The 14,144-nt window shown below is 42.2% G+C and overlaps 1 protein-coding gene across 9 annotated transcripts in view; it reads left to right on the forward strand.

Moving 5' to 3' along the window:
- KAT6B (lysine acetyltransferase 6B) overlaps window positions 1-10,850 on the forward strand; it is a 182,803-nt gene extending 171,953 nt beyond the window's left edge. For all 9 annotated transcript variants that reach the window (XM_025284797.3, XM_025284796.3, XM_006055858.4 and 6 more), the window contains 4 exons: window positions 279-438; window positions 1,028-1,360; window positions 3,561-3,852; window positions 6,728-10,850. In XM_025284797.3, coding sequence (XP_025140582.3) covers window positions 279-438; window positions 1,028-1,360; window positions 3,561-3,852; window positions 6,728-9,243 — 3,301 coding nt within the window. In that variant the 3' untranslated portion in view covers window positions 9,244-10,850. The remainder of the gene's footprint in view (window positions 1-278; window positions 439-1,027; window positions 1,361-3,560; window positions 3,853-6,727) is intronic.
- Window positions 10,851-14,144: the final 3,294 nt, after the last annotated feature.

The following is a 14,144-nucleotide window of genomic DNA, read 5'->3' on the forward strand; positions in this document are numbered from 1 at the left end:
ACCATCTTACCCCAGAAAGGGTCCCTAAAGTTAGGCAGATTCATTCTATTTAAATATTAGAGGTTCCCCAACAATATTATAAAAACTTTTCTCCTAAAAAGAAAACAGGCAGTGACACTTCTTTGCTAGTCAAATTTCAGTTTGCTCCACGTTTTCATGGATGAGCTTTCTGATTTTTTCTAACCCAGGTAATGTTAGTGCTAGCAGAGATCAATATCTGAAGGTGAAATGAAATTTCGGCTTTTGATTGCACTTTTTTCTGCCTCCTCACATTACAGATTTGTCATCATTAGACGGGAAAAGTTGATATTGGGCCACATGGAAAAGTTGAAAACCTGTTCCCGGACCAATGAACTTGATCCAGAGAGTCTGAGGTGGACCCCAATCTTAATCTCTAATGCTGCAGTTTCTGAAGAAGAACGAGAAGCCGAAAAAGAGGTAATTTGGGTTCATCAACCTAAGTTGTGTAATTTCAATCTTGTAGCATTTTTAAGCTAAGGTCATTAACATCATTGTCAAAAGCTTGGTTATGTAGAGAGAGCTTGTGAAATGATATGGCACTAATTTATCCTAAGTGAGGTTGCATGGTAAGACATGATAATTTTATTGAATTGAGTATGAAAAATGAAACGTTTATCATTGATCACAAAGCAGCATTTTTCACTACTGACAGCATGTAATCAGATCAAATTTGGTGCTGAGCTCCAAGACTGCAGTGTCAATCGATTCATTGTGTTTATGAACTTGCTTAGAGTGCTCCATGCCAGTGAGCATGTAATGTAGTGATAAGGACTCAAATCAATTCGCTGCATCATTAATACTGCTAAATATCCCATGAAACCCAATCTTCTTTGATTTGTTATCCTAACTGATGCAAAAGAGTTCTGAGATGATGCAGCTGGAATGCTGCTTGACTGGCTGATTATCCTGATCAGAAACGACTTAGAGAGCCTTTGCCTTTGATCCTTAAAGGCTCTGACTGTGTAACTGCCCTCACGCTGACCCGCCATTTTTACCTCCCCCTTAGGCCGAGCGGCTAATGGAACAAGCCAGCTGCTGGGAAAAAGAGGAGCAAGAAATCCTGTCATCTAGAGCTAACAGTAGGCAATCACCTGCAAAAGTACAATCGAAAAATAAATATTTGCATTCCCCGGAGAGCCGGCCAGTGGCAGGGGAGCGAGGGCAGCTGATGGAGCTGTCTAAAGAGAGCAGTGAAGAAGAGGAGGAAGAGGAAGAGGAAGAGGAGGAGGAGGAAGAAGAGGAGGAGGAGGAGGAAGAGGAAGAAGAGGAAGAGGAAGAAAATATCCAAAGCTCTCCTCCAAGATTGACTAAACCACAGTCAGTTGCCATAAAGAGAAAGGTATGTGTCTGTTTAGATTTTCTGTCTTGTGAGTCAGTTTCAATCAAATCTTATTTGTCATCGCAAACATTCTATTAGTATTTGTTTCACTCTCCATTCTTTAGATGTAGTTTATTTGTATCCAGTCCCACCGATCATATATCCTCATCATCTATCTTACAGTCATGATTGTGTTTACTCTGTGGTTTGGTGGTGCTGTGACGGGAAACCAGGGACAGGCGGCTTGCTAGTCTGGTAGCTACTGCCACCTGCTGGTTTGCGGGACTGGAGTAAATCAGGCTGTGGGAACAGGAAAGGGCCCAGGGGAGCACTTAACCACTCTCCAGTCAATTTTGATGAAAACCTCAAGGCCTAGAGAGGATAGGAGACTTGTCCAAGGTCGCACAAATCATTAGAGATGGAGCCAGAACCAGACAAATGCTCAGACTCCAAGCCCAGTGCTCCTGATGCCATTTCCTTCTCTTGTCCTTGGCATAGAATTGTCAGAGGGTATTTTAAGTTTAATGCCATAAGTTTAATGCTGGTATTTTGCATTTGTGCAAGTACAGATTCTTGACAAGTCTCCAGTCGTCGTAGCCTGGTGGTTTCTATAGGTACACATTCCCGGTGCAGAAGTTAGAAAATTGATTTTGTCTTTAGGTAACCGCTCAACCCAGATCTGCTGTCTTTGTCTTCAGTGTCTTTACACACAGACACGCAGAGGGGCCAGATAGTGTAGGATATTCTAATAGAATGCAAGTTAAGGCTCTGCCCCAAGGCCCCACTGTGTGGTTTCTGTCAAAGCCCCTGCTGTTCTGACTTCCAGGGTGGTTGGTGCTCCATCATCTGAACCTGACTGCGTTTAAGTGGAAGGGCAGCTGGGGGAGGTACAAGAAGAGCATCCCACAGAGTGGACTTTAGGCTTCTGAATCATGTTTTGATTTCTACAAGGAACATGTATCCATGTATTATGTATATAACAAAAGAAGTTTGCTTCAAAAATAACAAAGCCCAGAATTATCCAAGGAGTGTTAAGTGCCTACCATCACACAAAAGGACTCAACCTAAAGAAAACCGGTTCTGCATATTGGCTAAACTCATGTTTGGGAAAATTCTAATGGATTGGAGAGAGCAGGCTGACTGAAGGGATTAATAATCATAAATAACTAAAATACAGAATATGACTACCAAAATTTATATGTGCACTTCGGTGAACATCCGGACAGTTAAAAATGTGAGACGCAGTAATTCTTGGATATAGTTTACCTAGAGTTTGAGTTTTAATCAAGCATTTTATACTCGTCTTTGCAATGTACTTTCAGTGATTTTTCAGACCCATTATTGACAGATTACATCTTAGCAGCAAATCTACCTGTTATTCTTATACTTGGATTTTCTATCATTGAGTACATCTTGCTTGGAAAAAAATTTTTTTTTTTTTTTTGGAAAAAATATTTTATGTTTTCAATTATGGAAAGTCATTTGTGCCAACCTCTAATGCAATTAGAAAAAATTGTTATATCTTACATAAGTAAGACACATTCCACATGTCTTTACATTTTCTTTAGATGCCGTCCATGTTAAAATATTTTGTAAAATTATCAGCTGCCCTCATCCTTGCAAGCCACCAGTACATGACTCTTAACGTTGTCTGCAGAGTAATTCTTTCTTCAAGTAGTCTCTCTTCTTTCCTTCTCATTGTTCCTGAATTCCTGTGAGATGGGGAATGAGGGGCTAGGCTTGTGTACCGTCATGTGTCTTACAGTGCCGTGGACATAGTGGGTGCTCCTTGAACAGTTATCCAGTATTAAAATGAGTGACCCAGTGGCTAGTTGACTGTTGAAACACTCACAGAGATGCTGATGTCCATGATGATTTAATCACTGTAACGTATAGGATTTTGAAGCCAGCAGGTACTACTCGAAAAGAATATGCCAGGAAAGCAAACCTTAGCTTTTAAAAATCCACAGTGCAGCTGCTAGGATGTTCCCTCTCAAAGCATCTGCTTGAGTAAACAACTGTTTTATTTGGAAAACACTTGTCTGTGTAGTAGGCGCCCGAGAGGGATGTTAAACATCAAATGGAAGGTTAAGTACAAAGGCATTACAGAAGTCTTTACGTGTAAGTCTCAGACACGCATTCAGTACATGTTTGCCGCACATCGACTCAGCAATGTAATTTCTCATGAGCTCTGATGTATTATGTTTGGAATTAATTTCAGAGGCCTTTTGTACTAAAGAAGAAAAGGGGTCGTAAACGCAGGAGGATCAACAGCAGTGTAACAACTGAGACCATTTCTGAGACGACAGAAGTACTGAATGAGCCCTTTGACAACTCAGATGAAGAGAGGCCAATGCCACAGCTGGAGCCTACCTGTGAGATTGAAGTGGAGGAGGATGGCAGGAAGCCAGTGCTGAGAAAAGCATTCCAACATCAGCCTGGGAAGAAAAGACAGACAGAGGACGAGGAAGGAAAAGACAATCATTGCTTTAAGAATACTGACCCTTGTAGAAGTAAGTGGAGGAATTATAAAAACCTTACCCTTGTGAGTTTCTGTCTGTTATTGCCAAAAACCAGGCACCTGAATTCTACCCAAAGGCATCTCTGAGGTGATACCGACCCACCAGAAATAAGTGCTCATCTGTCCTTTCTCATTCATAAAAGGTTCTATCCCTTCTTCCTGGAATTGGATTTTATGTTAAACAACTTCTAAGGCCAGAACATCCCTCTAGGTGGGTTCATCTTACTTTCCAGAAATTGGCTTATCCTCAAAAACTTTGAAGTCTGTCAATAAGAAACACATTGCACTTCCTTGATTCTAATATGTACTTTTTTTGACATTTAATACTTCTGAAATCAAGTATACATTATTATTATTATTATTATTGATGTGAACACTGAATGTTTTTCCCTGGAAAACAAATGTTAGTAAATTGATGATGAATCATAATCAATGGTGTCTTCGGAGATGTTCTTACCAAGAATCATCTAAACCTACCCACACCATCACTATTAGCTTTGATAATATAGGATAATGTGTAAATCAGGAAATTATCTTTCCTTTCAAATTACTGTTTAACAGTTGCTGTTGCAGAGACATCCCACCCCATCTTCTAAAAAAACGAAACATTATTGACTCCTCTTTGATGCCCTATTTAAAAGAAACCATCCCTTGCCTGTTGGGCTGGGAACTTGAGCTCCCAGCTGAATGATGAGGATTTGTGGGACATTCTTTCTACTCTCCAGTTGAAATGACTCTATTCAGAACCTTACTTTATTTTAGTCTAGAGAACAGGCCATCTCACTTTCCTGGAAACCACCGGTTATCACTCTTGCCTTTGAAAAGCCACAATTTTAAGAACATGAACAGGCAGCTCCTTGACTTTCTGAATTAACAGCAATGCTATTGCTACATACCTGTTTTGCAGAGGCAATGACATCTCACTCTGGGTATGGAGGAACCAAGCCTTTTCATTAGTCATTTTTTGGCATGGAATTTGAACCTTATTCCACTTTTTAGCTGTGTTCTCAGGAGTCTATACATGAATCATCACTGCCTTCATTCTCTCCTTTGTGCCACTTGCCTTAACAAATTCCAAGTGGCTGTATTATACCTGATTCCTTTCAGGATCTTCTTTCTTAAAAAATAGTTATTAGAAATTTCATCTTCTGATTAGCAGAGTTTTCCTAAAAAGGCTAGTATATCTAGTAGCATGTGGAGTAAGAATTGGAGTCCAGAGTCACTGGCGTGCCTGTTCCCTGTTTGTGCGAATAGAAATGAAACCATTTGAACATCATGAGAGATCTGTTAACTGGGTATTGTACTTTGCACTTCTGAAGGAATCAGTCTATAGTACACATCTTTTCAGTTAGCCAATTTGAATGTAATACATACAGGTAAGTTTACGTGTAATCCTTTTATTAATAAGTGAGCTCAGTGTTTACCCTGCTCTGCGCTGACTGGATTAGAAACCACTCCATTCTGGCAAAAGGGATCTCTGTTCCTCACTGGTTATTAATTAGATCTTGTTTTATTCTCCAAAACAGTGTTTCTAATAAGACTATTTCTCTTTATGAAGCTTTTTCTTTAAATTGAATCCTCTAGGAGATCAGTGGGGCTTCCCATGTGGTGCTAGTGGTAAAGAACCTGCCTGCCAGTGCAGGGGATGTAAGAGACATGGTTTGATCCCTGGGTTGGGAAGATCCCCTGGAGGAGGGCATGGCAGCCCACTCCAGTATTCTTGTCTGGAGAGTCCCATGGACAGAGGAGCCTGGTGGGCTACAGTCCAAGGGGTCACAAAGAGTCAGACACAACTGGATCAACTGAGCATGCATGCAGGAGATCGATATGATCATTAATTTTATAAAGATATTAAGACTTGTGTGTTTTATGTTTGCATTTATTCATATATTTACTTGTTTGCTTGCTTATGTTTATATAAATATATATATATTTATTTTATAGAAATTATGTTCATACATACATACAACTAACAGTAAAAATAAGATTAGCTGATCTAAAATGAACCTGACAGTTATGGTTTGTTTCTTATTTAATATTCAAACCATACACATTTGCACATGGATCCAAAATGCAGTGTGGATAGAATTAGTGATAAAAAGAATACTTGTATTTTAAATGTTCAATAATTTCAAGGTAATTACATTATAGTGTGTGTCAGGCAGAAATGATCCTGGAGTAGATTAGAAATGTGTTTATGTTTTGGTTATTTAGTTAGTTATTTGTTTCAGAGGTACATAGTTTATTTTTATGCCAGAGAGAATATTCAAATCAAAGAAAATAATGTCATCTGAGATCATTTCAAACCAGTAAATGTCCACAAGCAGAAGTTCACTTTCTCAGGATAAATATGCAAGCTAGGCTTCTATTCCTTTCTCTAGTTTAGTGGTGATTGGGATATGAGCTAACTTTAACCTCTTTCCCCTGCATTTCCTAATTTGCAAATATTCAAAATGATCCTTTTCACATTGTGGAATTCCAGGCTTTTGTGTTAGAGAATATTTTGTTAAACTGAAATAAACTTATTATAGTTGCTTATATAATAATATAAGCACATTATTATTCATGTGCTTCCTATAAAAAAGCACAACCTTCTGTAAAGAATGGGTTATGTGGGGGGGTGGGTAGGTATATGGTGTGTGCAGCATGTACTGTTCTCCAGACCTAGGTTATTTCCTCAGTTGTTTTTTTTTTAACCACAATATTATTCTTTATTAGTTTTATTGTATCTTTAGCATCAAAGCTTAAAGTGCTAAATCGAAAATCAGTATTTGATAAATTATTTAGAAGAATGAATTCAAATTATTTATGGTGATGCTTTCTAAGATTTTATTCTCCTTCCTCCCCCTTTCTGTCTCCTCGCTAAGACAATATGGATGATGGTGCAAATAACTTGAAAGAAGCCAGTAGAGACAATCCCGAACCTCTGAAGTGCAAACAGTGGCCAAAAGGAACAAAGCGTGGTCTGTCTAAGTGGAGGCCAAACAAAGAGAGGAAGACTGGATTTAAACTGAACTTGTACACCCCGCCAGAAACACCCATGGAGCCTGATGACCAGGTAACAGTGGAAGAACAGAAGGAGACTCCAGCAGACAAAACCAGCCCCCCTTCCACCAGGATTGAGGAGGGGGTCGAGGAAGCCGTGGAACCCCTGCTGCCTCAGGACGAAAACGGAAGGGAGGAGACGTGTGCACCTATAAGTCCAAATAAATCACCAGCTGGAAAACCTGAAGACGATGTAGTCAAACCTGAGGAGGAAGAGGAGGAGGAAGAAGAAGAGGAAGAGGAAGGAAATGTAGAAAAAGACCCCAGTGGTGCCAAGAGTCAGGAAAAAGAGGAGCCAGAAGTCTGCATGGACAAAGAAGACCCTGTGCGTTTAGATGATCACGAAGAGGAGGAGGAAGAGGAGGAAGAGCCATCTCACAACGAGGGGCATGATGCCGATGATGAGGATGACAGTCACATGGAGTCTGCTGAAGTGGAGAAGGAAGAACACCCAAGAGAAGCCTTCAAAGAAGTACTGGAAAACCAGGAGGCTTTTTTAGACCTTAGTGTCCAGCCTAGTCATTCAAACCCAGAGGTCCTAATGGACTGTGGTGTTGACCTCCCAGCTTCATGTAATAGTGAACCTAAGGAGCTTACTGGAGCCACTGAAACTGCCCCTGAATCTGATGAGGAACCCCCAGGAGAGCAGGCACAGAAGCAGGACCAAAAGAACAGTGAAGAAGTAGATACTGAGTTCAAAGAGGGAAACACAGCCACCTTGGAAATAGACTCTGAGACCGTCCAAGCGGTTCAGTCCTTGACCCAGGAGAACGGTGAACAGGATGACACCTTTCAGGATTGTGCCGAGACTCAAGAGGCCTGTAGAAGCCTACAGAACTACACCCATGCAGACCAAAGCCCACAGATCTCCGCCACTCTAGATGACTGCCAGCAGTCAGACCACAGCAGCCCAGTTTCATCCGTCCATTCCCACCCTGGCCAGTCAGTACGTTCTGTCAGTAGCCCAAGCGTCCCTGCCCTGGAAAACAGCTATGCCCAAATCAGCCCAGATCAAAGTGCCATCTCAGTGCCATCTCTGCAGAACATGGAAACCAGTCCAATGATGGACGTCCCGTCCGTTTCGGATCATTCGCAGCAAGTCGTGGACAGCGGGTTTAGTGACCTGGGCAGTATCGAGAGCACAACCGAGAACTACGAAAACCCAAGCAGCTATGATTCTACCATGGGCGGCAGCATTTGTGGAAATGGCTCTTCACAGAACAGCTGCTCCTACAGCAACCTCACCTCCAGCAGTCTGACACAGAGCAGCTGTGCTGTCACCCAGCAGATGTCCAACATCAGTGGGAGCTGCAGCATGCTGCAGCAGAGCAGCATCAGCTCCCCCCCGACCTGCAGCGTCAAGTCTCCTCAAGGCTGTGTGGTGGAGAGGCCCCCAAGCGGCAGCCAGCAGCTGGCGCAGTGCAGCATGGCCGCTAACTTCACACCGCCCATGCAGCTGGCTGAGATCCCCGAGACCGGCAATGCCAACCTTGGCTTATATGAACGGATGGGTCAGAGTGATTTTGGGGCTGGGCATTACCCACAGCCGTCAGCCACCTTCAGCCTTGCCAAACTACAGCAGTTAACTAATACACTTATTGATCATTCATTGCCTTACAGCCATTCCGCTGCTGTAACTTCCTATGCAAACAGTGCCTCTTTGTCCACACCATTAAGTAACACAGGGCTTGTTCAGCTTTCTCAGTCTCCACACTCCGTCCCTGGGGGACCCCAAGCACAAGCTACCATGACCCCACCCCCCAACCTGACTCCTCCTCCAATGAATCTGCCACCGCCTCTGTTGCAACGGAACATGGCTGCGTCAAATCTTGGCATCTCCCACAGCCAAAGACTGCAAACCCAGATTGCCAGCAAGGGCCACGTCTCCATGAGAACCAAATCGGCGTCTCTGTCACCAGCCGCTGCCACCCATCAGTCGCAAATCTATGGGCGCTCCCAGACTGTAGCCATGCAGGGTCCTGCACGGACTTTAACGATGCAGAGGGGCATGAACATGAGTGTGAACCTGATGCCATCCCCAGCCTACAATGTCAACTCTGTGAACATGAACATGAACACCCTCAATGCCATGAACGGGTACAGCATGTCCCAGCCGATGATGAATAGTGGCTACCACAGCAATCATGGCTACATGAATCAGACGCCCCAGTACCCTATGCAGATGCAGATGGGCATGATGGGCACCCAGCCATATGCCCAGCAGCCAATGCAGACCCCGCCCCACAGTAACATGATGTACACGGCCCCCGGACACCATGGCTACATGAACACAGGCATGTCCAAACAGTCTCTCAATGGGTCCTACATGAGACGGTAGGCAACATGGGCAGTCACAAAACCCCTGGGCATCTCTCGGATTGATCTGCACAAATACCTTCTAAGAGTACGATTTCAAAACCAGCAATTGGTGTGAATGCAAAAACATTTGTTGGCACCATTTATTATTAAAAAAAAAAAAAAGCTGTATGCAGCAGAAAGCCTTATAAAGTTGTTTTTCTTTTTATCTTTTTTTTTTTTTCCTTTTTCTTTTTTGGTACCTTTGTTTCTGTTACTTTTATATGAAATTCTCTGCAAAGGAAGGCCTCTCTTTGGACTACATATGGAGGCAGCCACTCGCTGTGACTGCTTCCATTAAACAATGTGGATATCAAGCCCCGCCCCGCCCCAAATTATCTGTTTTAATACTGAACCTAGAGCGTTTTTTTTTTCCTCCCTGTCCACTCCATGTAAATGCCTTGACCATTTTCAGTTATTGTATATTTTGTTGAGGTGACACTTCAGCATGCCGCTAATGTCTTTGTTAGTGACAGTGCATTTTGTAGTACTGTACAAGTGTTGTGCTAACAGTAAGCCATTTCTTAAGTTTTTTGCCTTGATTAGGGTGCCCTAATTTGAGGGTTTAAAAAAAAAAAACTATATTTTTGTTAATTATAAAACTGTAAAGAGCTATAAAAGCTATTCCCATTTGGTTAGTCAAAAGGGTTTTATTGCTAAATGTTTGGTGTAAAGTTGAGACCCTTTTCCATTTTGGTGACAGATTTCTTTGGGGGAAAAAAGGCAGCTTTCTGTTTTATAAATGCAGACTTCTGTTTATTGAATGAAGCATATCTCAGTGTTTATCTGTCAGGTTTTGAAACATTTCATATATGTCCAAATACTTGGCAGGATTTAAAAAAATAGTGAATTTGGTGTAAAGTTGCTATTTTATGGAAATGCCTCTAACTTTACATTTTCATTCCATCTGTAGATTTTTCTATCTTTATAAAATATTGGAGTTATTTTTTAAGGAAAAATAGAGAAGTAGCTTGTGAATAGCTCAAACTAAGCTTACAAATCGCATGTAAAAAAGGCAAAAAAAAAGTTATTTGTGTCTGTTTATATCGCTTCCTTTTTTGTAGCCTTTGTACCTGTACAGGGTGACTGTAAGGGCCAAGCAGGAGAGGCGTAATCCTTGTATAAAATAGGAGCCAGCGACACTCTTGTATTTATCTGTTCTCTTTTTAGTCAGTCACTTCAAAAAAAAAAACAAAAAACAAAACAAAAAAAGCTGTACATTTTAACATAAAATAAATTATGATGAGCCATTTTTAGCCTCTTGTGTCCTGTCATATTATGATTGATAGAGAATGACCAATTGAACTGTATATCATGTGTCACATCTCAGATCACATTCACATTTTGGGAAAATAAATTATTTAGTGTAAATCGGAGTTAAGAGATTTTCTGATTTGTTTTGACTTTGTGGGAGGGGTTGGCAATAAATAAGAGTAATATCTAATAAAACCATCACATATACCAAATACCTATTTAATAAATTAATTTATAATGGATTTTAATGCTTTTCATGAAAGTTTATTTTATGCTAGTGCATACCTTCTGTATGCCAATCATTGTCTTTAAAATAAAGTGAATTTGTTTTTTTCTTTTTGACTTTGATCTTCATTTGCAAAGGGATCCTGCCCAAATATCCAGCTGCCTCGTTTGTACAGTCTGTATAAAATCCCCTCAGGGCCTAGTCCATTGGTAGCAAACTTCATTTTTATAAACAGTAACAACAACAACAACAACAAAAAGCACCCAATTTGGACTTGAATGTTTGAAATATCATTTTCTTGAATAAGCATTCAAGTTTTGCTCTGTCATGAATGAGTGATTGGATGTTATTTTTAGAATCTAAAGTTTAGGGGGAAAAAAGTCATTGTTCACAAACATGGCATTCAGAGAAAGCCCTGTCTGACTGTTACAACATTTGATGATTAAGTGACAAGCCTAGAAACGAATGCTTGACTCGGCACCCGTGTGGAAAGGAGGACAGTGCACACAGCCCGGGCTCACGGGTCCCAATGGAGGGCTTTGCCTCATGCACTCACTCACCCTTATCATTTTTCTCCTACAGTTATGAAGCAGTCTGGGCTTAGTGTCAAGATTTTATCTTTTGATTCCTCCTCCCCAAAACTGTATAGCAAGTGGGGGAACATCTGTAGTAGCTGGAGGGAGGGCTTCCAAGAAGACATTTCTGCAAAGGCTGTTGTCACCAAGGGGAGAAGAGAACGTTTAAGATGCTTTTCTGGTAGGAAAGGAAACTTCTCCTCCTTCAGAGCAGGAAGTGATGGTGTGCTGTTGTTGGAATCAGCTGCTGGCATCGGTTCTAGAGCTGCCAAGGATCTTAGCAGCCCAGTGGATCCACACCTCAGGCAAGAGTCTGCCCCTAGGAGGGGTAGAGGGCTTGGGGGGATTTGCTAACCAGCTGACGCGGAACTCTGAAGAACCTTCCACAGGCCCCACCTGGAAACCATCTCATATTTAGTCTCTTCTCTTGTGTTAAATAAGGTTCTCTGGGGACTGAGATTGTCCTCTGTTCCACATATTGCAGTGGCTTGTAACCGCACCCTATGGTTTGTGTGGCGCCTGGGCTTACCACACTCGGCCTGCCTCACAGTCCTCCAGGGAGCTTGAGGCGAAGTCCCAGTCACTGCCTCAGACCTGCCGCACCAGAATTTAAGAACGGTACTGGGGACTCCTGGTGTCCTACAGGCTCCCCAGGGACTACAGCACAGCCAGGAGTGGGAGCCCCTCTGCGGGCCCCAAGTCCTAACATTCATCACAGATGGAAAGGGTTGGTGGGCGAGAAGCTGCTGATCTGAGCCTGCTCTGCACTTCCCTACTCTCACTTAGAGAAATAGCTCAGCCTTAAATGTGACACCAGGGAGCCCAGAAAACAGGAACTTGGATTCCTCAGGAGAAACAGAATCATTATTAGGTTGAGACCCATCAACAGGCCATACCTTCTAGACCCAGTAATGTGTTCTTTCATTTAGAAGAATTTTTTAACAAGTGATTGTCAGTTGCCAGCCTGGCCTTTTTACTGGCGCAGGTGGTGCCTACCCAGGTGTGAAGGCATTGGCTTTCCTTGCCAACATTCCATTTTAGAAAAAATGATTCACAATATCACAAGAAAAAAAGGTCACAAATATCCATCCTTTGCAGGAAATGGGGCAAACAAGCTAACTAATTGTCCAAACACACTGAACTGAAATCTGTGAGCAGAAATGAATTTGATTCTCTCCAAATCATAGTCTTTTTTTCTAGAACACTTTACTCTGAGAGAAGGCCATAACTTGTCAGCTCTCTGATTTAAAGGCTTAGCTAACTAATACGTAATGCTTTTAAAACTGTTGGGTGCTATACAAATATAGGTTACTTTGTTGTTACAAGCAATACTGGTCTACAGTACAAGTAGTTACATTATGAAGCAGGAGCTTCAGTTTCTTTGCAGCGCACTCCTGGTTTTCCTTCTCCCTTCTCCATCTTCCCTATTCTCCCTCCTCCAACACCCAGGCATTCAGGCACTAGGCCTTCCTCTGTTTTCTCTCATTATCTCACCCAGTACAATGACTTCAAAGACCACCTCTATGCAGATAGCACCCAGGATTATATTGCTAACATGGACCTACCTCTGAGCTCTCTCTGTAGATTGAAGGTAAAATCATGGGTCATCTTTTATATGTCTTAGACCTGATGTAACTGGTGATCTCTAGCCCCTCCTTCCCCCATTTCTGCCCTGGTCAACCCCATCTCAGTATTAAGGCACCACCAAGAAATCGAATCACTGCTTTCCAGTCCTGTCCCTCAAAACAGGCTTTGTCTGTTCTCCAGGATAATTCTAAAATAATCTTGAATGCTAGTCACCTGGTGCTATCTTAGTCCAGACCATCTTCCTCTTTCCTGTCAACAGTTCAATACCCTCTTACTGGTTGCCTCACCTCCCTACAACTGATTCCCTGTATTTCAGCCAGGGTGATTTTTTTCTTTCCAGAGTGATCTTAAAACATAGATCAAACCATTCCCCTGCTTAAAAACTGATTGTGGTTATTCTTTGCACTTGGAATAAAATACAGTGTCTCTACCATTCTGTATCCATCTCCTGTCTCACCCACAAGCCCCAGCTTCACTGATGGGCAGTTACTGAAACATACTCCCACTGGGTAGAAACACACTTCTTTGCCACCTCGGTGCCACTTCACCTGTGCTGTTCCTCAGCCTAAAATGTTCCCTCCCCATTTGGAAGGTGCTCTCCTTGAAGTCTCATCTCACCCCATCCTCTCAGGTCTAAAGCGGGTTTTCCCCTGCCTCATCCCCACTGCATCTCTCCCTCAGTACCTGCTTCCCTCATCCCATGTCGTTACAGCAGACATTTCTGCACTGGCCTCCTAATCCAACTTTTAGCATGCAGTAGGTTCTCAAATACTTGTTGACCAAATGAATATATCATTTCTGAAGAATTTAAACTTCTGTTCTTCCTTTCCTCTACCCCTGGCTCCTATCTTAAAGAGGCCAGGCTTTAACTTCAAAGGGATCTACTTCTGCTTTGCTCGACAGGACTCATAGCCCCACAAAGGTGGGAACATGTGGGAAGGTGGAGAGAAAACACCACAAGAACCCTCTGAAGGACACCAGCAGCCAATGGACCTATCCTTCCCACATACGGCTTCATAAATACTTCACGATGATGTGTAAAAGTAACATCTCATTAAAATGGAAATATTTCTTTCTGGACCAGAAATGGTCAGACCTAGGAGATAAGAACTGAATGTAGAAGAGCTATTGTGATCTTGTAATGGGAAAATTTAAGTAGGGGCCACTGGAATCCCTTTTGGTCCACATCTCTTTTCCAAGAGCGTGTGTATAGGGCTTCCCTCACCCAAATCTGAGTCATTA

This window comes from Bubalus bubalis, chromosome 4 (genome assembly GCF_019923935.1).
Source record: "Bubalus bubalis isolate 160015118507 breed Murrah chromosome 4, NDDB_SH_1, whole genome shotgun sequence".
In the NCBI taxonomy this organism is placed as follows: Eukaryota; Metazoa; Chordata; class Mammalia; order Artiodactyla; family Bovidae; genus Bubalus; species Bubalus bubalis.